The sequence below is a fragment of the Trachymyrmex cornetzi genome, unplaced genomic scaffold, assembly GCF_001594075.2.
Source record: "Trachymyrmex cornetzi isolate Tcor2-1 unplaced genomic scaffold, Tcor1.1 scaffold122, whole genome shotgun sequence".
NCBI classification, from domain to species: Eukaryota; Metazoa; Arthropoda; class Insecta; order Hymenoptera; family Formicidae; genus Trachymyrmex; species Trachymyrmex cornetzi.
Genome location: NW_017295784.1, coordinates 3,001,090 through 3,027,230, shown reverse-complemented (window position 1 = coordinate 3,027,230; position 26,141 = coordinate 3,001,090). Strand labels below are relative to the sequence as shown.

General features: G+C 36.1%; 1 protein-coding gene across 2 annotated transcripts in view; it reads left to right on the top strand.

Annotated features, from left to right (window-relative positions):
- The window catches only part of Appl (amyloid-beta-like protein), a 54,647-nt gene extending 32,656 nt beyond the window's left edge, over positions 1–21,991 (top strand). The window contains exons 2-15 of one of the 2 annotated variants that reach the window (XM_018520135.1): positions 4,418–4,471; positions 5,006–5,137; positions 8,904–9,030; positions 12,425–12,515; positions 13,608–13,738; positions 17,561–17,783; positions 18,024–18,234; positions 18,497–18,670; positions 19,049–19,120; positions 19,199–19,389; positions 19,526–19,686; positions 19,757–19,983; positions 20,165–20,311; positions 20,536–21,991. In XM_018520135.1, coding sequence (XP_018375637.1) covers positions 4,418–4,471; positions 5,006–5,137; positions 8,904–9,030; positions 12,425–12,515; positions 13,608–13,738; positions 17,561–17,783; positions 18,024–18,234; positions 18,497–18,670; positions 19,049–19,120; positions 19,199–19,389; positions 19,526–19,686; positions 19,757–19,983; positions 20,165–20,311; positions 20,536–20,646 — 2,052 coding nt within the window. In that variant the 3' untranslated portion in view covers positions 20,647–21,991. Of the gene's footprint in view, positions 1–4,417; positions 4,472–5,005; positions 5,138–8,903; positions 9,031–12,424; positions 12,516–13,607; positions 13,739–17,560; positions 17,784–18,023; positions 18,235–18,487; positions 18,671–19,048; positions 19,121–19,198; positions 19,390–19,525; positions 19,687–19,756; positions 19,984–20,164; positions 20,312–20,535 lie in introns of both variants that reach the window. The other variant, XM_018520127.1, reaches the window with a different exon arrangement.
- The last annotated feature ends 4,150 nt before the right edge of the window (positions 21,992–26,141 follow it).

Here is a 26,141-nt window from a genome sequence, read left to right as displayed (position 1 = left end):
AGAGAGAGAGAGAGAGAGAGAGAGAGAGAGAGAGAGATAACTGTACAAGTTTTATATTATATAGAATTAATGTACATAGAATGAACTATTGTAATTGCAACATAACTATATAACTGCTATAACTATTTTTTTTTTCTGAATGCACATTTAGTTCATAATGTGGTTAGCCTAACAATCAGTCTGACTCGTATATGATTTGAAATGAGATAAAAATATAGAACTCAGAATTGAACGACTATATTTAACACCAAGCGTAACTTATTTTACAACGAACTAATCTTCTTCACCTAATATAAAGTGTCAGGATATACGTTACAATATTTCTTCTCATTCCCAAGAGTTTGAGTATACTTTTTGCACTTATACAAAATCACGAAGATGACTCATGCGACTGGAGCCAGTTGTGTGGAGACAGGAAGTGAAAGGGCCGTGTAAGAGTGCTATGTAATACTGTGGATACGTTTAAATCGCAAAACAGGTTCGGGAATATGGGAATTAAAGTACAAACTGGCCAAGCAGTCTCTCGAGGTGTCACTGAAATTGGAACGACAAGATAAAAGGAAAATGTGTATGATAACATTTTTCATTTACATACTACGTTAAAAATTAATGTAGGACGCTTTCGGAACTAAACAGTCAGTCAACTCGAATAAGAGAGGTATAATAAAAATTTTTAAATATGGTTAAAATATCTCTATAAATATAATATTTTGTCTCTCGACAAAATTGATCTTTTTAATCTCTTATAATTACTCTACAGTAATATAATTTCAATATATATAAAATTTTTTTTTTATCTTTATATATATATATATATATATATATATATATATTAGTCATACATCTGTAACAATTGGTATTAATTGTGTGTACGTTTTGCTCATATAATTTTTTTTCTCAAATAATATATAATTAATTTCTCTATCTCTGTTTAATATAACAATATAAAAGAGTATGCGTGCATATGAACGAAAAAGCAAATTAGTAACGTGATTGAAGATTTGAGGAGAGCGTTGTCGTTGTTAACGTCCCATGCGTCGTAATCAGCCGTTGATAAAAGAAATCAGAACTTTTTTTAAACATATTAGGAAAAATCGCATAACAAAGTAAACTCGCTTTACTTCCGGGACAGGCCAGAATATTATTAATTATATCGAGATTCACAAGTATCGTATAGAATTCGGAAAAAATATCCATACACAGATATCATTGAACAGACTGCATGTATAAGAAAAATCTTGAGAAATTAAAAAGTCGATCATCGGTTAAGAAAAGTGAAATTTTATTCACCAATGTAATTTGTGATGTTGAATACGAGAGATTATTTACGTCCAACTCTCTCTAGAGTATGGAAGTTGACATAACGATATAAAAGAATGTAAATAAAAGAGCGAGAGAGAGAATTAGGAAACGCGAGTGAAGGATCAAGGAATATCGTTGATATGCCGCACGATCCACTCGATCATATTGTTATATCACCTTTTATATTCTAGATAGTGTAGGACATAAATAATCTCTCGTATTTAAAAATATAAATTAAAATTACATAGGAATATACAATTATACTGACAGAAACATGGAGCAATGATTTTCTTCAAACAATTTTTGAAAAGTAGGGCACTGCAATCCCACATTGTTCTATAATAAATTGAAGCAAATATAAATGATTATACGATAATGACTAAGCTAATGAACACGAGTTTTCTATTTTTCAAGATTTTTGTTAATTATGTAGTTTTGTGGTATATCTATGCGTGAATACTTTTCCCAAAGAGTCTAACACGATATTATGTAATTATCTTCTACTTATTTAAAAAAGAAAATTCTTTAGTAATATCTTTCATATATTTTTCATTTCTCTGGTATACTTTACGAAAAATTAATATTTAACTATTCACGATTTGTCATTTTCGAGTTTGACGTTGCCAGCTGTAGTTTCCTCGTGCCGTCGTAAATTCACGCAAAGCGATTTTTATTGGAGTGGAGCCGATATTTTCCACAGCGACACGCCAATCCCGAAGCGTGATCTCGCTTATGGTTGCGGCATGCGTGGTGCATGCCGGTATTCTCCAGGTGTACTATAACCACATGAGGAGGCGTCGTTGCGATCAAAACAAGTAGATACGTCAATGGTAGATACGATGACGTATTCCTTCGTGTTCCCTCGAGAAATTCGATATCTGCCCGAGATATTCGATACGACTCACACACGACCTTGTCGATGAAATAGATCGGAGCACGTAGGTAATTTTAGTTAGATTACCATACGCGATTATCGCTCATTATGAACTACGTGTCTGGAAAAGACTCCTGAGGAGGATCCTTCCAGGGATAATCAAGGAAATTGAAAACGGGAAAGGGAAGTATCGCGGAAGAAATTACTTGTACGAAAAATGAGAACTTTATTGCCGTGGCTGCTGTTGCATATCCGATGTGAAAGTAATCGAACTTTGCTACTTGCATAGCAAATTATTTGATATTACAGCGAAACGCGGTTTATATATTGAAAAATCTTGCTGAGTAAATTTGTTCGCAGAATTCGCTACTAAAGCAAATTTAATTTGAACGCTAAAGCGAAATAGGGTCCATTTCTAGCAAATATTACTATTGCAACGAAGTAATTAGCTAGTATATAGTTGCAATGCGCGAGCCTTGAATGATACTGCAATTTTTATATGTCGTGGCGTGAAGTTATAGTTCCTTCTGATGCGGTTTTATGGGAGCTTAATCATTTCGTTCGAACCACTGTTGGAAACGATATATTCGCGACACCGGATATAATGAAATTAATATGCTCTTCGCGGCGGTAAATGAACGGCTAACTGTCCGCGAGTATCGCTGGGCCTCCTTGATGTCTTGATGTATTAACAGAGGATCTCGTCTGTAATTATCGTCAGACATTATCGAGTGACATAATTAGTCACTTGAGTATTATGGAACGATGTAATTATGCTACTGTACTTTTCTGATGACTTCTTGTTTGTTGCCGCGAAATTGACGTAACTGACGTTGACGCGTCTTATTTCGTCCTTAATTTCCATTTGTATATATGTAGATTAATTTTAATCTCTGTTTAATTTACTCTTTATTTTTTTAATTCTTAAGACTAGAAAAAGGTAGAAAATAAGTTAGACCGAGAATAATTGTTAGTAAAAATAAACATAAAACAAATAAACCAGAAAACTACTGGTTTTCAATTGTCAATGTCTCTTTTTAAGTGACGTGTATACGCAGTGGAATCTTTGTTTTGTCTCGAATTTATTAATCAACTTTCTCACCGATATACAGTCTACTTTTTCTTAAATGTGTAAATATTACTAAGTAAATAATGTTTTTAGAACAATTGGAAATGGAAACGTTTTAATAAAGACCGAAGTTATTAAAACGTCTTGAAAATTAACATTGGGGGATTTAAAAGTATTTTTTATGCATAACTAGAAAAATATACTTAAAATGTAGAAGAGATGTGTCATATTTTTATATACGTAAGCTCTGTATTAAAAGTACTTTTACCTGCTTGGCATGGTGAAATGAAATGTTCCCATTATACGAGGCGAAAATGTTGACGTTTAAATGATTGGACGAGATTACAGGCTACTATTGATTGAATGGAACGAGTGAGTTTATGTCGTCATCTTTAGCGCATTTTAACCTACTCAGCATTCATTTTTGTCTTTTCAAAATAACATATTTGTCTGCAGAATTGAATTAGTCTTGCGGAAATAGTATCATATAAAATTCCGAATAATAAACCATTTGCGTTAAATAAATGCAAGATTAAAATGGAGTATAAAAAGTAAGGTAAATCTGTAAACATGTCTAAATCTGAAAAAGTTCAATATTATTAATTGGAAAAATTTCAGAACATCCTTATGTGATTTTTTTTATTAATAACTTGTTAATCGTTCAAACGATTTTTGTTCTCCTGTCTTCTTTTTCAAAGAAAATAATGTTTTACATTTACGTTTATGAGTACGTGACCTATCTTATAAATAAAATATTTACTGTATAATAGTCGATAAGTTCGCTATATTACCTGGCAAGAAAGTTTATGTTTAATGGGAAAGGAAAATATATGTTTATTTATATCAAAGGAAAATATATACTTTGTATGTACTCAGTCATGTCGTAGGAATAATGCACTCAGTCGTCTGTTTGCATCGTTTTAGCTTTCATTCGCTAAATACATTTCCTTTTCGTAAACGAAGCCAAGAATTTTTTTCTTTTAAATCAGGCAGTTCCGTAAAACGAATAAACTACTTGGCGCATTCTGCCCGTCAAAGATTTAAATTTACGCGAATAGGTACACGTTTATCGGGGCAGAAAACGTTTTAACCACCCCGTTTCCGCTCTTCTCGTCTACATACAGCCTGATGCAGCCGCTTTCAAATATTCTCTCTCTCACTTTGTGTTGCAGGCGGTGTCGGAGAGGCTTGAATTGGCACCAGCTGGCGGAAGATCAGAGCCTCAGGTGAGTACTATGAGAGACTTCGGTCTAGCCCTATTCCCGTTTCAACGAAAATACCGCAAAATTATACGCTTCGCGCAAATTCTTCCTTCGCGACTCTTTGTCATTTTTTGTTCAATCAAAATATCTTATCTATTTAATTAAATTATTGAATATAGATTGTTTTTAATTAAATTTGTTAAACTGGTATTAAAGGTTTAGATATATAACATTGTTAATATGAAAAGTAAATCTCTGTAGAGAACATTTAAAATATTCTCGTATTGTAAAAAATATATGCCAGTGAAAAAAATATGCATTTCGAAATAAAGCATGTCTTCGTTTTTGCCAAGCAACTCTTGATCGATAAGAAAAAAAGCAATGAAAGTATATTGGCTATTATGATATCTGTTTGCCGAGAAACAAGAACTGATCTGTTAACTAAGACAACTGGCTTCCTGAAAAGCGAAACACTTTGATGAAGTTGTTGATTGAGCCAAATGTGTTTTCCGCTTGGAGGCTAACGCTTTAATGATTGTATCTTTCCTCAAAATGAAGGTCGCTACCTTGTGTGAACCTGGTGAAGTATACCTTGCTCAACATATGGGAGAGCAGGGTCGATGGGTTTCCTCGACCGACAAGAAGAGCTGCATGACGGACAAGCTGGAGATTCTGGAGTATTGTAAGAAGGTAGGAAAAAAGTCTATAAGATCACGCAACCATTAAATTCTTTCACACGTATAATAATGTCGGTGATCGGCGTTAGGCATATATAGTCGATTATAAGAGTTATATATAGACATTAAAAATAGATCCCTGACATTTTTCTATTACCATCAAACTTCCTAGCTCTCCTCTTTGCATCTTTTCCTCCATCCTGCGAGGAACACACGTAAATATTTTGCCAGCGAGATTGTTCGAAGTTTTTAAAAGAAACATTAACGATCCACCGTATAGTCTCGGTTATATAAGCTAGAATCAAAACCTGCCGACTTAGAAAATTATTACTATAATTTCGCAAAAATCTTATAGTTTCGAAACCAGCAAGATTCTGTTTTTATCTTTCATCAATGTACTTATTTATCGTTATTACTCGCATGAGAAATACTTGGTCTTTTCACGTTTTTATTGGGTGTTAAACGAGGTAGCTTGTTTGTATTGAAAAAGATTGATAGGAAGAATTAATGATGGATAACGACGTATCATAAACAATTTACATTCCGAATCTTTAATAGAGCGCGGTGAAAGGCAAAACTGCCTTATGAATTACTGGATAATAACGTTGTCCATCCGACTTATATGCGGCACGTTCACGCAATCCACTGTGTATATAAGACAGAGACAAGTGAGCAGTTCACATATGCGTACGTGCTCATATTTGCTCGTACATGAGCATGAAAAGACAAGTTTATTCATCAGTGTAATTTATGTTTGCTTCAGTTTATTGGTACAGCAATGTGCAAAGCTCTATCTTCCAAAAATTATACAAATAATTTTAATAATATAACAAACCGTGCAGACGTTTGGGATGATAAAATGTCAATTACTTATATAAGTAATTGTTCATATTTTTGAATACGAGGGATTATTTACGTCCGACTCCCTCTAGAGTATGAAAGTTGACATAACAATATAAAAGAATATAAATGAAGGAGCGAGTTAGGGAACGCGAGTGAAGGAGCAAGGAGAGTGCCATTGATATGCCGCACAATCCACTCGATCATATTGTTATGTCAACTTTCATACTCTATAGAGTGGTGTGGGACATAAATGATCTCTTGTATTTAAAAATACAAATTTCGGCGCGCAGTTTGAATAACTAAAATATGATATATATGCATGTACATATATAGATATAGATAATTCACTGGGAATTATTTAGGCAAAAAGATCTAGCTTTGACCGTCATAGGCCCGAATATGCTTATACTTAGTATTTTAATTTCCTGTCGGTCCGAATAAAATCTTAGTATTGTTTAAAAATATAAACTACAATTACATAGGAATATACAATTATATTGACAGAAACATTGCAATATCACTGAGAGAAAGGATTTTGTTAATTTAGCAAGCCATCAGTACCTTTAAGCGATGATCGGTAAATATGTAACAAATTATGTTGTTGTGATTGCTGCTAGTTTGCTATACCAACCAATTATTAGTAACAGAAACAAACTATATAGAACCTAACCTATCTTTTGGATGGACTTTAACTCGTTTACATAGAATTCGTGGAATTAAATAGATGATCGTGGAGTCTTAAGTCGTAAGAAACCGATCAAGCACAGTCTAATATAGGGAGAATACTTGATTATATATATGAGCCTCTTATTTGCTAGCGATACTATTGATTATTTGTTACATTGACGAATTAATTTGCAATCGTAACAAATCGATTGTTTTTTAACAAATATCACATTTGCTTTCCCTTGATTTGTTCCTATAACAAAATCATTTCTCTCAGTGATTGAGCAATGATCTTTAAACAATTTTTGGAAAGTAGGGCTTTGCAATCCCACATTGTTCTATAAATTGAAACAAATATAAACGATCATACGACACAATGACTGAGCTAATGGACTCGAGTTTTCTATTTTTCAAGTTTTTTGTTAATTATGTAGTTTTGTAGTAGGGTAACTGTCCCTATTAATGTGCCTTTTAGCCAATTTGCTTGTTACTGAATTAATTATTAAATATTGTAGCTTTAATTTTATCTGTTTGCAATTAATATCGGTTTTTCACAATTATACTTCTTTTTCTTATAATATTTCTTTAATCTAGAAAATGTTAATAGTTTATAATGCTTTTGACAAAAATAGAAAACATGTTTTTGTCCCTATTAATGAGTACTCTAAGTGATGATGGCCCTATTAATGTGCCCCCAATTTGTGTGCCTATCCACATTTGACTCATTTTAACATATAGTTACTAAAACAGGTAATAAATTTAAGCTAATTGTTTATGTTAATATTACATAAATCATTATTTCAAATATTATCTTCGGTATCGTATGCATTAATAATTTAATTTAACAAAAAACAATTTTTTTTCTTATTTATTTGTGCTAGTTTTCTTTATGACTTATCAAAATATAAAAGCACACTAATAGGGACAGGCACAGAAAATGGGACAGTTACCCTATGCATGAATACTTTTTCCAAAATCTATGTACATATATATATATATATATATATATAATAAGATATTTTGTAAATCTTGTATTTATCTGTAAAAAAAATCCATTAGTAATATCTAGGTATTGTTGCTTCGTGCGTTGGGTGCTGATCATAAAAATTACTATACCCGCTCTTGTTTGGGAAACATCAAAATGTAAATTATTCGAATCGATGTTTAAGTTATTAAACGAAGTCAGGGGATTGAGATCAAACTCTCTTGAATCTTCCTTCTCGACTCGGCGACTATTTAGAGAGAAAATCGGGCCACTCGCGAACGAATTATTAATTAAGGCTGGGCGTGTTATTTAACATCGCGCCCAGCGCGGCGATGCTGCCGTTGCCCTGCAGGTAGGATTAAGTCGTTTATAATCTTCCGGAGCCGCGTAAATCGAATTTTCATCCCTTCGTTGACGCGCTTCAGTCGCGACAAAACACAGAATTACGCGGTTCGTTACCTTTCCCGCCATTCCACCGTGAAAATAACGTTAATCTTCGCCGATGACTTTGTTACGAGATTGCATCGGTCCACAATCGTTGCATCGCAATTGTATTTTACTTAAATTTCTTCGCGTTAATACGTGAAAGCTCGCTATAAGTACGATATTCGCGTGCCATCTAATCTTTCCTCGTTGATAACTCGCGAATATCTTCGTTTAATCCTTCATAAAAAGATTAAAAGAGAGGAGTTTCCGAAGATCCAGTTATTTGAATCCCCTTTTAAATTGCTCATTACAAAATAAGTCAAGAGAAATTCTTACAAAGTTTGAAATTTAAATTTAAATTTTTTAATTAAGATCTTACGATTCTTCAATTAAAATTAAGTTTATCAAAATTATAATCATCACGACTTTATTTGTATTTTCTCTATTTTATTGTATTTTTATTTATTCTTATACATAAGAAAAAATTTGATAAGCAACTTTAATAAAAGTAAATCCTTAATGTTGATTTCGAGATTGGATTATAAAAAATATATACATTTTAGTTTAATTACCTTATCGTTGTTGAAACTAACGTCGCACCACCTGAGTCTCATTAGATTTAATTCGCACATTACGCGAATATCACGTCGCAAAATAGCTCGTGGAGTAAGAACGTGCGTTTTTGCGGCCTCTTAAACGGAGATTAAACAGTCGCTCATTCACGATAATAATAGGTTCGCCGAGTATGCTTGTATATTCGATAATTACTTCTGGGCGTAGAATTGCAGGCTGGTCGAACCACTTGCTAATGCGGTACTTACAGTGGGTTCCTAATCTGCGTCTAATTTTTTTCTTCCAGGCTTACCCGAAGAGAGACATCACCAACATCGTCGAGTCGTCGCACTACGTCAGGGTAAACGGATGGTGCAAGCCCGGAAGAACCAAATGCAAGCTCTCCCGATGGGTCAAACCTTACAGATGTTTGGGTGAGTAGTAATTTTTAACTGGCATTTTTGTGCTATATCGAAAATCTGCAGGCGATTTTTTGCGATTCAGGTATAATAACCAAAGTATACCAAACTGTACCAGAATATTTTTGCGTGTTTGATTATTAGTAATAGAAACATATAGCTAGCCCTTTAATTCATCTTATTCTTACTATGTCTCTTCTATCATATATCACGTTAGAGTAAGAAACTATTTTTAAATAGTATCAAATTCATGCGTATGAAAAAAGCAGTAGTTTTAGCATAACAGCTGTACGTACAGATTATCAGAATAAGCTCCACCCCTATCAACATCTATCAACAACAACCTTGGTATATATACCAAACAATCGCTAAAAATCTCTTGTTGTACTCCAGTCTTTCGTGAGTCTCTATCGTCAGTGGCAAAAATTCCCCTTTCACGGGCAATTAAATATTAAATCTCTATAATTTTAGTAAGTTAAATTTTTACTGTGTGCAGGCGAGAAAGAAGGTCAGACCAATTTTCACGTATATCTGTATCGTGATCAATCTCAATTTGGGTCAAAATATAAAACAGTAATCTGTCACGGATATCGTGAGACACGTAAAACCGCGAGCTGTCTGAACGGGATGTCGAAATCAATATAATAATGTAACTGTCAACATATATATGTATATGTCAATACCATCAGGATTTCTGTGTACGACAATATAATATGGATCTCAATCTGCCGCATCGATTTAGTTGGGGCTGATGGTGGGATACCATGCGTTAATATCAGTTAATATTAGCCGTAAAAATTCTTGCGAGACTCGCGGCAACTTCGATTCTTGACTTGAAAATTGCAAAGAGAAGGCCATCGCAAGAGAGCCGGGCGGACCGATCGATCGATAATGCGGCAGCGGCGTCGCGACCGTGAGAAACTGAGAGATCGATCTCTCGGCGGCGGGGATTTAGTTATAAATTTAGCAGGACGCTCGATCTGCTCGACGGAAGAATTCAATTTGTAGAGTCAATACGCTGTGTAACGGACAACGCGATATCTACTGTCGGATTGTCTGCCCAGCTGCCTTCCGTGATCAGCCTTTTTGTCGCGCTGAAGAACGAAAAAACTATCACGTGACGTTGCGCAGCAGTGAGATTCAAGATCGCACTTGCTTTTCTCTTTTTTCCTTCTCTTTCCATCTCCGAGTATATGAGTACTCGGTTCTCGATGCCAACTGACAAGCATCTCCTTGAAGCGACTGTATCTTTATTACGACTCGCGAGTTCCTTTCCATGCTATTGAATTCAGTGCAAGAAGAGGGATAAAAGTAGATTTGTAATTTATTAAATTTATTTTATGTACGATGTTAATTAAAGTGGATCTTATAAATCATAAACTTACTTCGCGAAACTCTTCCATTTGCGAGGAATACTTAATTGTGGAATATTCTAAATCGAATAACGTGCGCGCTCGAGAAGTTTGAAGAAACGTAGGAGAAACATGAGACATTCGTTAAGACGAGGAAAGAATGTATTTGAATGTAGTAGCAAGAAGCATCTTGCTACTACAGAATATAATACTTTGTTTTATTTTAAACTAGCTTTAACATAATTTTAATTAGAGCAGTAAATGCAAATGTGTTTAATTGGAAACCAAGGAGAGAGAGAGAGAGAGAGAGAGAGCTACAAGAATAATGATAATAATTTTCTTCTAAAACTTCTTTTAAAAATCTATTCCAAATTTGTCTAACAAATTGTCATTAAATTCTGATTCGATACACGATGCATCTTACAAACAATATTCAACGTTTACTCCTTTCTTATCTCAAGTACCTTTTTGTGTACTTCAAGTATCATTAAAATGAGTAATTGAACCAATATGTGAATGGAATAACGACATAAAACACATTTATCGTCAGTGATGTATTCCCTGGAGTGAGATCTCATAAGTATCAGGCGATACGACAGTCATTTATTCGTGCACAGGACGAAAACTCTGAACTCTTCTTCGTATCATCTGTTTCCAACGCTCCAAGATCCATGCCTTATTTTCTAATCGTGTTAGATAAATGCTGTTATTCCACTATGCTGGTCACGTGCAGATGGTCACAGCCATTTTTAACCTTCGCGTCTTGAGTTGCGTGTTTCACACATTTTACAAAGCTCCATTAACTTCCTTATCGAGCGGTTTCATAAAAAAAAAAATCAATCATAAAACGTCAGATTTTCATATAATTATCTCGTTTTAATAACACACACTATTTTTACTTTTTGCAAAAATATATACTTGCACTTGTTTACTTTCCTTTATGTAACTTCTGCCATTCTTTCATCGAAGAATGATACGCGAATGGACAAATCAGTGGCTAATACTCTCAAAGAGTCTGCATGACTAGTTCTATTGATCAGCACTGGTGAACGTACCGATGCGTCATCCGCCAGACGCGTGTCCATTCCGCCGTCTCTTCTCTTTCCCCTTTCTTTCGCGCACTCTCCTATTACGTTTTATCATGAAAGAGTAATAGACATTTGGACAAATATACTACTGAAAAATTGTCACTATTCTTTTTGCACTTTGAGCTTTGTGAAATATTTCCGAATACATACGACATGCGGATTTGCGTGTATATTCTTAATCATTTGTGTATGTATACGTGTACATGAAGTGTCTCAACATAAATATTTTAGGAGCGGATTCTCCGATAAATCTTTAGGAAAACTTTTAAGAGAGTCCATTACTATGCTGAAACTTTTTAATATTCAACATTGAGCGACTTGATAATTAAACCTGGAATTAAAATTCTGAGAAAGTGCTCTTGAATTTAAATGAACAATAAAGCCTCGTTATTTGCTTATATTTTAAAAGCATAGTTCGAGAAAAATTTTTCATCTTAAATTGTTTATTACTTGAAAACTTATTACCTTGACATTTTAGTTTAGAAAAAAATCCTTTCTAGATCTTGTAAAAGAATCTGTCGTTAAAATTATAATTAAACATTTTGAAGGAGTCGAAAGAACTGAAGACTCTATAAGAGCAATAATGCTAATATCTGCTAATATCTGAAGAATCTAGAAGAGCAATAATATAAAATTAAAATATTGAATATGTAAGATTTATTTTAGATATGAGGATAAAGTTCCACGATTGGAGGACAGTCCCTTACACGCGGACTTGCTATTGATTTCGGGTATTTCATATATTTCGATATATGCGCACAGGTATATGTATAAATAGTCATCGGTAGATTCGTGCCTCGACTGCCAATATAATTCGTAGAATCCTCTCTTCGTAGAAAGATAGAGACAGATTGCATCGTCGGAAATAGCGAATAAGAATAAATACCGGCGATGCGCGACCTTTACTGGTTTAATCGAGCCTTTCCTTGAATTCGAGTCACTGCAATATGTACCGTTTCCTACTTTCAGAGGGACCTTTCCAGAGTGACGCACTTCTCGTGCCGGAGGGCTGTCTCTTTGATCATCTTCATAATCAAACAAAATGCTGGGAATCTCACAGGTAACGAACTTATATGTGCGCGAATATCGTCTGCGCCAAACGGAATTAATTCTCGAGTGAGTTTAGATTCACGATGTCGCGTTTCGTCAAAGCGATCAAGCGAGTCGAAAGAATAGCTTAAGCACAGTTCTTTCTACGCGAGAAGATACATTTGATTCAATTACTCCGACATGATATAGCAATTACGTTAAATTTACTATTAACCCTTACCCTGCAAGATTCAATTTGATGCCTCGTTCGTACAAACGGGAGTCACTAGATTCGTCCATTTTTTTCACCTATTCAGAATGATTCAAAAAATCTCTAAAAATTTACCAGCATACTTTCAACTTCCTAGAATAAATATTGAAACTTCATTTTGGAAAATAATAAAATATAGTATAATTTTTTATAATTACCGAAAGACTCAAAGAAACTTGCACGAACAGGAATCGCTCGGTCACTACACTGAGAAAAATGGTCTGGTTGGATTAAACAGTAATTCTGGTAGAAAATGAACGAATCAGAATTTTCTGGTTATGTCTATTAGAATTCTAGTTGAGATTACTAGAATTCTGATTAAATATAATTATTCTGGTAAAAATAAGAATTTTAGTAGATTTTACCAGAAATATAGTATTAACCAGAATTCCGGTTATCTCAACTAGAATTCTAATAAATTTAACCAGAAATTTCTGATTCGTCCATTTTAAACAAGAAATGTTTTGCAGTGTAGTGACACATCTTGTAAGATAAGGATTAATTATATTATTAGCAAATTTTTATACAAAACAGGTTTTCTCTCGCTTTCGTTTTTCCTTCACATTGTATGCACTGTCACAAATTTATTTTACTATATTCATTCGCTTCATCTTATTATTCTGCTATTCCATCGTGCAATTAAGAGCTACATTTAATTACTTCATCGATAAGTGACGCAATCTGCTATCTACACGTTTATTTTACACCGACGTAAAATAAAGTAACGTTATATTTTACGTCGATGGAGAGATGGCGGATTATCAGGGCCTATTTATCCGTGTCGTGGTAGATCAGGAGCGTGCATCCTCCTCCGAGTACACGTGACTGCATCAAGTGGATTCGTATTTCCAGATGGAACTCCACGGCGGCGGAGACCTGCCGGGAGCGGAACATGAATCTGCGTAGCTTCGCGATGTTGCTGCCGTGCGGTATATCTCTGTTCTCCGGCGTAGAGTTTGTATGCTGCCCGAAACACCTGAAAGGTACGTAACGTACGTACACTCTGCCTTATCATCATTCATTCGTGTTCTCATTTCACGCGCGCGCGGAAGACGCGGCGAATTGTGCGGATCTCGCGGATGAGAAGGGACGAAGGGCGGAGAAGCGAGCACAAGGAAACGAGCGAGCCATCGCGTATTTTCGTATTCGCGAGAACCGCACTGGCACTCACGTTCATCTTCATGCATATTCTATCGGTGCGAACGTTTCGCAGCGTCCGCATCTCCATACCATGACATCCTTTCCAGACGCGAGCTCGCGAGCTCGGGTGTCTTCTTGGCGTGAGGTCATTTTACCGTAAAGTGGAAATACTTGTGTGACGATCTTATTTCAAGATTTAACTCGTGAGGATCCCGCCTATGTTACAGATATGTTGTACTTTCGATATAACAAAATTAAGTTGTATTTAGTGTATAATTGTTTGTTACATAAATTACGTATAACGAAATGTAAACATGTAACATGTAATCACACTGAGAGAAAAGTATATCGTATTTGTGACTATAATTGTATGGTAAAATAATTATGGTTAGGAGCATCATTTTTATAGTTATTACTGCTATAATGTTAGTAACAATAACCTTATATGTATAGTTACAATATTTTATAGTATATAATAATTTACTACATGCAAATGTGATTTATGTGTAAGATAACCATACAATTAGTTGAATGAATACATATTATGGTCGTTATGATCATAATTCAGTGTTCAGTTTATTATAATTCATATGGTCAAAACAAATATAAATTTATGGTTGTCCCAGAAAATGATTATAAATTATAATTAAATTATGGTTATTTCAACCATTTTTTTTTCTCTCAGTGCATGTAAACATATAAATTAAATTACATGTAATAGTTTTCTACATGAAATTACCTGAAGAATAGCGTTTATTTTTTGAAATAAGGTCTTCATATTGCAACTTTTAATTAATTCCAGGGCTGTCTTCCAAAATTCACTGTCAGCGAAGAAAATATGTGACTTACATTACATTACAGTATATTTTTAGTACTGACAGTGAGTTTTGGAACACAGCCTAATTTATTATATGAATAAATGAACAGTGGAACCAAGTGGAACGATGAAACATTAAACAATCTTGTTGGATGTGAAATTCATCGATCTATAAAACCCATTAATCTTCGCACTTGCATTTGTCATTTACTTTGATGATACCATCAAACTCCTTCTTTTACGTTTGTATCAAGCTTTTTAACGCTCTACATTATTCGATTTTTGCTTTAATACCACGCTGCACTGTTATTTCTTCGCCCTTCTGTTATTTTTCATTTTGTTGAGCGGAGCGATTAATAGAACGCGTGTCTATCAAAAAGTATATTGGAAGAGAGAAGATGGTGAAGCATGAATATTTACGACGAATTCGCGGCGTATTTATTGCACGGTGGAAATACCCGGCATTTACGCTGTTCGTTTCCAATCGACTGTCGCAAAGAACAGAGAGAGAGAGAGAGAGAGAGAGAGAGAGAGAGAGAGAGAGGAGGGGAAAGAGAAAAATAGAGAGGAAGAGAAAGAACGGCCATAGGAGGGTGCAAAGAGTGTATTAAGCGAGGGGTACCACCTACTTCGCCTCGTCTCCTTCCTCGTTTCCTTCCAGCACCCCGGATGGCTCGTGCCACCCTTCGCAAGCTCTCTCTTTCTCTCTTTCCCCCTCTCTCTATATACATATATCTCCATCTTTCTCTTCCTCTCATCGCAAGCTCTCTTGTCTTCTCTCTCCCTCGTGCAATCAATAATGTTCGCCGCCGACGTTCCCGACGACTGCGCAACGTAACACGCCGTAGCTTTCGGCGTCGCTGCGCAACTTTTCTTTCCTATACACCACATATATAATGGGCTCGATTAGCACACACGGTGCTGTCCGTTTTATCCGCTATGTACCACCCGCTTGAATCCTATACTCCATTATTTTCAGCATAGGTAATGTAACTTCGGGGGATGACGTGTCGTCCGAGGAATGAAAAATGGGCTGCACGGCGTACGTCAAATAAAACCGAGATATATGTTTCGAGTATTATCACTAGTCACGCGGACCAGTTTGGTAATTGATACGTTTGAACAGAACGTGGAATTTTCATTCTTTTGGAAACTTTGCTCAGTAAGCTTTAATTTATTCTTATGATAAAATTGAGTTAATTAAAGATAAGAACGGTAAAGATTTTTAAACGATAATAAGTGATATTAGATCGATATCTAAATATACAAACTAAGTAAGAAAAAAGCCTTATCGGAGCTGGATTTTAATGCTTAGTAATTTTGATGTATAAAAATTTATATACATGTGTAATTTATCTACAAAACTTAAGTTGCATAAAAATCTTCTTTGTTGAACGTGCATAATTAGAAACTCTTATTATTTACACAAGTATCATTTGAGCTTTTTGATGAAAAATATCGTCCTCTACATTTTTAATGTGTTTACAATCAAGCGTCTTCTAGAAGCGCGACTTCCAATTAATATTTAATTTGCTAAATATCAACGAGTTTGTTTATTAGAGTGGATGAATCTTAAAAATTAAATATTTACATCTTAAAAAAAGTCTTATATGTGAATATTTCAGAAATATGCAACTTTAGGATTTTATACAATATCTCATAACTTTCGTTTCGTTGGTACTGATAACATTGAATTTCCGTCATCCCTTTCCATTCAGCACTTCTCTGATCGATCCCGGATAAACCGCGTTCTCGCGAGGAATCCATAACTCTCTATGACGAACAATCGTGACATAAGGCATCCCCGGAGAAACTGCCAACGCATGCAGTTATCGCATATCTACCGTGTGACCCAGATAAAAGGATGACACAAGAGGATATGGTCAGGTGGGGCTTTCGTCTGTCTTTGCAGAAGTCAAGAAGTCGTCTCATCAGAATACTCAACGAATGAGAGACACACCTCTCGAGAACCTAGTTAGTCAAGATGCATCCCGCTTCCTCTCCCAGTAACCTGGTGAAATTAGAATGTCTAAGCTGGAAAGATGCAGAACCGGAATGAGAATACAATGCATTTTGCCTAGTTACGACACATACGAATTTCACGAGTGGCAATTCTGATAATTTTCATGCTACTTTAATTTTAAAATGTTGTAATTTGATGTCTTTTTCTGAATGAATTCCTCCGTCTTCCTAATTCTTCCTAATTATCTTTTACAGGATAAATATTCGTCCGTAGACACCGTTTTGCTGTTTATGTCTTTTTACGTCGGAGGAGTCGAGACTGTCTTTGGCCGTCGTGAATTATGTCCACGAAACTGTCAAATTAAATTATGCTGTCGTCCTTTTCCGAGTATATCGATAAATAATCAAGTGATCGGTGACACTGGTAGTGTATCACTGGCGGCGCGCATTGATTTAGATTATGGGCCAGAATTCCGCGGAGCTATCTGTGGCCAGCCCAATCCCGTCCATTTACTATTCAAACAATGGCAGTCGATATACTGGAATGTGCGCGCAGACAGAAATTCCAATAATTGCACCTACCGCGTCACGTACGTATATGTACGTACGCGACGGGTGTATGTACGTTGAATCGTTATCGTTAGAGCGAAAGAAAAGAGAAGGCACTTTCGCATAATCAAGGATGAGTGCAATATCCAACGGTATTAATTAAACGATCTCTATTTTCTTTTTCTTTATGCAGGTTTTTTCGCGTTGCGGTGCAAGTGCATGCTGGGGAGCCTATTTTCAGACCAATCGTCATCATTACGTGCTTATGTAACGATGAATCATACATAGAACGCAGGTGCAGCAAAGAATAACATGCGAAATACTGATCTCTTTGCAGAGAACGTGAAGGTAAAGAAGCCGATCGATCTACCTATACCGAAGAGCGCGGACGATGATCTCGACGAGGATGAAGATGATATCGATGACGAAGATGACTTGGACGGTGACGCTGAGGATGAAGAAAATTCTGACGATCTCGAAGACGTACTTAGCAATCAACCTGAGGAAGACGAAAGCGAGGAGGAGTACGACGATCTCGATGATTACGACACGACTACCAGGTAGTTATAAATAATATAAACATCTTTGAGTTAAATAGTACAAACATTCTCTCTGCGTCTATTTTAATAAATGTCAATAAAATTTCATTGAATTTCTTATACATTTTTCTTTTATTAAAAAGAATTTTTTTTAATTAATTAAAAATCTAAAACGCAGTTGAAATTAGTTAACGTAAGATTTAGCGTATATCCTAAATATAGAAGTTAAATATTTGTTGTAAACTTGTTAATGAAAATCAGTCGACCATCGACGACGATCTCAACAACGGAGAAAGCCAAACAGGATGCTACGGCGATGCCGCTGCCAGTTAGCACGAGTACGCAGCAGCCCTCCCAACCGCAAGGCACTCCAGATCCTTATCTGACGCACTTCGATCCGCGGTCCGAGCACCAGAGTTACAAACAGGCTCAGATGCGACTTGAAGAAGTACACAAGGAGAAAGTTACGAAAGTAAGTTCGATTAATTGCAATGAAAAAAATGGTGAGATGACGTTAGCGCGTATCGTACCGAATATCTTCACCTATTTAGGGTACCGCATATTTTCACTTTATTTAGGAGAAAGCAAAGGTATGACTGTGTTCGAGTTGAGGTACTAACATTTGTATTTGAGACAAAAAAAAAGGTGCGAGAGAAAGCTTTTGAAAGACAAGTATTATGGCGCGGGACATTGGTGTCGAAATCTTTGTGCTACAACGCTTTCAGGTGATGAAGGATTGGAGTGACCTCGAGGAGAGATATCAGGATATCAGAGCCCACGATCCTGTCGCCGCGGATGCTTTCAAACGCTGGATGACGGCGCGATTCCAGGAGACGGTTGCCGCGCTCGAGGAAAGCGGCGCGGCGGAAAAGCATCAGTTAAGCGCGATGCACCAGCAGAGAGTGCAGGTACGTGGAAACGCGTGATATGATACGAATCGTCCTTTTTGAATGTCACCCAACTTTGAAATGTTACGAATTCCAACAAAAAGCGGACGTAAATCGATTTTTTAAATTGGAGTTTTACATTAGTTTCTAAATGATTAAAAAGCATTAAAAAAACTTTTGCGCCCCAATAACCATGAGCGCTTTTATTAATTACTTAACTTTTTTTATTAACAATACGTAGCAATTTGATTTTTTTTCTTTATAAGAGAAGAAATATAATTCATATAAACATTTAAAAAAACGAGAATGTATCTACGTAATAACGTTTATTTTTTTCGAGTGACGAATCCACTATTCATCAAATGAATTATGTTCAATAATAATCTTTTCCTCTCATAGGAGGCAGTTAAGCAGAGAAACGAGGAAGCCATGTCGTGTTACACTGCGGCTCTTAACGAAACGCCGCCAAATGTTAGTTTCATGTAATATACTTTTACACAAGAATCTTCTTATCTTTCTGCCTAATCGATCGATTTATACGTTTTCTAGATGCACCGTATTCAAAAATGTCTACAAAAGCTGCTTAGAGCCCTTCACAAAGACAGGCACCACACAATAGCCCATTACAAGCATCTCCTTGACAGCAGCTTGGAACAGGCGCAGCGAGAGAAACCAGCCACTCTGGAGCATCTTGCGGAAATTGACAGGATTACCAATCAGAGCCTCTTGATGTTAGAACGGTAATGTATATGTCAAATGTACATTTTTACTTTTAATATCTTAAATACGCCGTGGGTCACGCGATATTTGTACACAAAGCGATAACGTTACTACCGCGAAAAGTTAGAGGCTCATTTTTTCTTTTCTTATGTTCAGATATCCAGACTTAAGCGCGAAGATTGGTCGTCTCATGGACGATTACGTTTTGGCCCTCAGGAGTAAAGATGAAACTCCGGGATTGCTGCTGGCGATGACGCGCGAAGCGGAGGCAGCTATTCTAGACAAGTATCAGGCCGATGTCACCAGCAAACAGCAAGGTATGTATAGCAAACTCGTCAAGAAAATTTGCACAAACGAGCATACATTACCTCATTTTGTACTTTACAGAAAAAGAGCATCAGAAACAGCTCGAACGAGCGCGCAAGGAACAACGTAAGGCAGAACGTGGCGAACTACGCACAGAACAAGAACAACATGAGGAGAGCGACTCAGCAATCGATACCAAGGATATTCCTCAGCAATCAGAGCAACCCGCCGCGGTCGCCGCTATGCATAATGAGGGAATAGTTAGAGCAGCTCACAGTATGACTCATGATGTCTCTCACTCTGAGCCAGTAAGATAATTTACTTTTAACTATAAAGTTTATTTATAAGTCATCATACAAGATTTTACTGTTTTCTTATTATTTAGTGCTTATGAAATAAATTTGTTATTTTATTATCAAGTTTCTATCTCAGACATTGTGACAAAAATAAAAAAGAAAAATATCTTTATGTATTTATTTAATTTTGCAGGGCTATTCTGTAAGGCGAGAAGTATATCATAGAGAAAGTCGATCCGTTTATTTCACACTCGCGTTCGCTGGCATAGCACTCATGGCGGCTGCAGTTGTTGGCGTCGCAGTATTTAAGAGGCGCAGTGCGAGAAGCCCTCATAGCCAGGTATATTATTATATTGAAAAACACATTAGTATTATCAAGCAATCTCTGTAATATTATCTGCATTAATTAGTGGTAATTGTACAGTGATTGTATGCGATACTTCAATTTGTGATCTAAACGAAAATGCATGTAATTGAAAAAGATTAATGTGTTATAATAATGCACTAATTGACACGCTAATTAATAACGCAACATGATAAATAGTATTTTCCGTTTCCTCACAGGGCTTCATCGAGGTCGATCAAGCGGCCACGCCCGAGGAACGACACGTCGCAAATATGCAGATCAACGGTTACGAGAATCCTACATACAAATACTTTGAGGTGAAGGAATAATTCGGTCGCTGCCTCGAGAGTTATCACAAATATTTTGATTTTTGAAGCTGGTCGCAACCGCGTATTCGTTCTCGCGTATTTTCTTCAAGAATCTCATAGTATTTTGTTAGAGTAAGATATATATAAATAGTATGTATATCTCTAACCCCCGAGATTCTTCCGAAGATCCGGACTACGTACATCCCGGAAATGCGCAAATTCAGAAAAACGCGTTTCCTAATCGGCAGATCGCACTTGTGACGAGACTATCGCCGTACGCATTGCGTCCGCTTGTAGACACCACGGCCACGTGTCGCGGTGTAAATCGATTTTGCAAAGAATTGACAATATATATGTAAAATACAGTTTGTAGCTGGGACATGCTGGATGGGAAACGAAACGGATTCTATGGGAGATAAAATGACGTAGAATTCAGCATATACCTATGTGCCATACGAACACGAGTGTTACACGCTATCTTCGGAAGTATCTCATACACACATCGTTTTTATTACGTTATCATACATGTCGATATATTATAAAAACGCAGGAAGGAGCGCTCGTGTTATAAAAGTAGAAAACGCCGTTTTTAGACGTACCTCGATGTTCCTCCGCCTCTATACGTTACGCACTCGAACCGGAAGCTCCGCGGATCGATTGACGACCAATGTTCGGTGGCTGGTCGCTCTTACTCCTCGGGGACAAACGTTTGAACGATGCTAGAACGCGTTTACACGGACGATGTTCAGTGAATGCGTTGTATCGTTGCGCTCTTTGCTGTATTTTTAGGTTCTGATATTTTCGGAGATAATCAATGGCAATAATGCAGCTTAAGTACTAAACACGAAGAAAAAAAATACGATAGTGATCGTAGTAGCTTGCCACTGGGGGCAGCATATAGAAATAAATACTCCGATTAATGGCGTAATCGTTAACGTTATGCTAAAATAACCGAGCGTGCGAACGAGCTATGCGGCACTCTTAAAATATCAGAACACACACACACACGTACACGCGCCATCTCATCGTTGCACGTTTTTACTCCTCTATATCTTCGTAATGCATCTGTTTTATTCCCTCCGTCTCCGTTCGATTCCCACTGCCTGGTTTCTCTCGGTAATCTTTTTCAGTACTTAACGTCTAACTCTTAGATGATAAAGAACCTTAAAACGTAAGGAAACTTAAGAATCATTGACGTATCTCGAATTAACGATGACGAGGAAGTAAGATGCTCTATCATTCCACACAAAAGTCCATTTTGTCGAGGTGCTGAGAACGCTAGCATGGAAAATGTTCGGCAGCTTCGTTCGATCTGATCGAAGAATGGCGTACGCGACGTATCGAACAGGTCATGTCGATGCTGTCGAACAAGAGGAACAGTTCAACCGGAGATCATTTTCGAGTGGCATTAGTACCTTCGACTGTTACGTCGAAAAAGAAAAAAAAGGAAAAGAAAGAAGCAGTAGCTGTTGAGATAAAACGTTTCTTTTTCGTTTCCGCGTTTTGCGTTCTCGGGGGAAAAAGAAAGGGAAAAAGATCGTTCATACAATAACTATCTTAGGATATTACTAATTATATACGACGACGATGATGATATAATATATTACACGTTTAATGCTTATATATTTGTATATTGTCAAACGATTAAAAAAAAAGGTAGTAGCCAGCACTTTAGCGCCAGGGTCGCGTGGGGAAGCACAGTTTTTTTCTTATTTATCTTGGAATATACATTACGCGTTTTTGTCAAACTTATTTATATAAATAACCCTCGGTGATGCTCGCGATGCGATGCGAATACGCTGCCGCGGTCCATAGAACCATTTACCGTCCCTACGGCCATTATGGTCGGTGGTAGCATTCAACCACTACACAAAGACCTTAAAGACACCCCCACCTCACGTAAAAAAAGACATTGAAAATCGCGCAACGTCTTTACGACATCTGAAAGATTAGGATATCTGCGGCGTCTTTGCAGGAAAAACGTTTTTTAGGTGTCTAAGAGATTAGAATGTTTTTTTTTAGGTCGTCTTTACGACGTCTATCTATGGCAGCGGCGTGATAAGAGCATAACCATCGCTATCGTTGGTGCACCGTTAATGCACCATTAATGCACGTTCAGGTCGGTTGATCATCGTATCAATACAGCCGGTAATATATGTTTGAAAGAGACGGGATTTTTAGCTCTCGGCGGCGCGCGATGGTTACTATTATAAATTACAATTTAATGCTAAAGAGTCGCTGTTCTGTCTCTTGTGTGAAATAACGCTCCACATGGTCACATACATTCCCAGTTACGTGCTAAGGTGGTCCCCTTCGATTGCGCTCACTTTGCTAGGATTGTATCGCGTTACACGATAATCGCCAGCGAATTAGAGCGATTGAAATAAAAAAAAAAAGAAAGAAAAGATCCTTTTTAGGTATTGTATTCCTAAGCGCACGTGAAGCAGCTGCCTTTCCTATCTATCTAGCGCGAATCTTTGTCACACACACCGATCGTTTGTCTTCACGCAACTCCGGTGGAAAAGAGTGTGTACAACCGGCGACAACAGGCAACAAACGGGATGCAAGACACAGTCACACACATTAAACAACACATCGCTGAATGTTAAAAATATTATTTTAGATATATTGTAAGACGAGATAGCAATTATACCAGTAAATGTACTATGATTATATAAATAACAGCAGATAGCATCAATGCGTTACAATAATGATATAAAATGTCTATTATATATGTATATGTATGTGTGTGTGTTACGAAGTATGGGGATAATATATAGAGATATATATATACAAATATATATATATATACATATATATATGGATATACACATGCATATACATGTATACATATTAAATTAAACATTATGTACCTATAGCGTATATAGTCGTTAAACAACATGGAGACAACATCGCATATAAAAGAAAAAAAATCTGACCTTGATACGGATTCACAGATGCTGAAGACTTTAAGCGATTGTAAAGGGACTTATTATTTTTCTAAGGCTCACAAAGCTAGAGCTGCTCTCGCAGAAAGATAGTTTGCTATCATTACGATTGGCCTGTATTGAGGATGATTTGTGATCGGCGTGCGTATATATATACATATACATATATCGTTCGTTAAATTTAATCGCGTATTAAGTGCAAAGCAAGCAGCGGTTTGAAACATTGTATTTCGCATGTACAAGCATGTAAGTTGACTCGCCGATTTTTACCTAGAGCGAAAATGCGTGATTGCGCCATTACGCAGGCAACAACGGTCCAATGCTCTCTCGATGACTTTTGTAGAAGACATCGGAGAGGTATCAGTATTAGCCAATAGTCGGAACATATCATGTTTCGGTGATTCGATTGTAGCGGGAAAAGATAGAAGGAGAGAGAGAAAGAGAGGGAGAGAAAAGAAAAAGGTCGGCGTGTGCGCTTCAAGATACTGTGAATTTGCATCTAAATATATATATATATATATATATATATATATATTATATCGAGATAACTGAAACTTAGCTTAAAAGCCATGTGAGACGTGAAGGAGAAGAAAAAAAAAGAGATATACGTCCTTCAAGTCGCAGTCCAGAGATTAGCGAGTCCAGAGACGGAGAAAGAGTATAATAATGATACTAAAAACTGGACTTTATTTTTACAGTTTTTTCGGTGTCTCCTCGCATCATCCTCTCGTCTTCGGACAGTTTATCGAGCAGCACGATTACGTGTCCTCGCACTATTATCTTCGATTCTGAAAAACGTCATGTTCGTTGACTTTTGCGCAACGCGATCACAACTCTATTATTAATCCGGGCTTACCCCACGAATCGGAAATCCACAATCCAGAATCCGGTTTAACTTCCGCTATTGAAAGATAAGTTAACTGCGAAACGAAATTCATTACGTTCCTTCGTATCATTAATGATACGGCCGTATAAAATAGATATAGACGAAGACAGTGCGTGGCGCAAGGGCAACTAATTGCCTCCGTTACGTTCTTATCGTAGCGTATTGAAAATTCCAAACTCTGACGAAAATATCAGTATGTGCGAAAGGTTTCGCTTTCTCTTTCTGTGAACAATGGCAATTCGTGGAGAAAATGTTTAATTATATCTAGAGCCCAAATCGTGTCAGTCAAAAAGACTTCTACAAACGATCGTTCTGTGAGAGTATCTGCAGCATATTATTAGAATTTAAATTGCATTATTATGCAGAGAACTTATCTTGCATAATAAATGATTTTACACTTTAAATAATTAACGCATCGTACATACATTTATAATGAATTACATGTTCTTCAGTCATGTATATTTTATACGCGTATATTTTAATTAAATGTATTAATTGTCATGTATATTTTATTTAAAAAATATTAACGTGCACGTATACAGCGGACAGATCTTTCGATTTCTGAAAGGATTTTCAGGAGTCGAAGGGTCCAAGAATAAAACGGATTCGTAATTTGTTTTTGCTTCATTGATATGATTTTATATCGCGTTGAAGACCGTTTCTAAATTTCTAGCTTAATTCGTTCCTGCATTGCAAACCCTTTGGAATTTTCTCTTTTTTTATTATTGACAAATGCCATGGTTTGCTGTTGTTCATGAGAGACACAAGGGGGAGGGGGGACAGTATCGAAAGACTTAAGAAAAAAAGCAAACTCTTCTCGTCCCTCTTTCTCCTTCGCAGGTATTTCTCCTCGCCGCTCACAAGTTTTAACGCATTATTACACCCCGTGAAAAGAACGTATTGTGTTTGTGGATATATATATGTAATTTTACTTATCAATAAATAAATTATAAAGAATCTCCCGATCGCTTGTTTTATTGTAGTTTATCTGATAGATTTAGTAGATACTGATTTTTTTCACTGCGTGAAAAACTAACTACGTTTCTTCTGGGAAGTTTTATATAATGATAATACAGAATGTTAGTTAAAAGATGTTTGTACGTATAATGTACAATTATATTATTAGAATTTGTGCGATTTATCGCTCGTATCCCAGTAAATAAAATGGAATAGGACAAGCAAGGAGTTGAATGGGATTTAAAAGAATTCATTTTGGCTAAAAGTTAATTCTTTTTACACAAATTGAATAACGACTTCTCGACTAAATTAAACTTAATTTGGGAAAGGAGCATAAAAAGCCAGTTGTTATAGCGAAATTATAATTTATATTTCATTAAGACGGTGCTAATATACGTTTCAACCATTTATTCATTTTAGTCATTTTTAGTATTCTAACAAATTTTTTAATTTTTCTTAATTCTTGTTTATTTCATATATTCAATCCAGTTTCTGTTCATTCAATAATTCCATTTCGTTTACTAGAATTAATACCTTTATTACTTTGGAGCGATTATGTAAAGAAATTATTTCTTAAGAGTATCTTATTAGGCTGAATTAGCAATTAAAATCTTTTCATTAATATATAAATCGTCGTGCTTTATTCATTCCAGATTCCTAAGGTCATTACAAGATTACTGATAAGATTCATGAACAAATTATATAAGATTCTTATTTAGTCATGT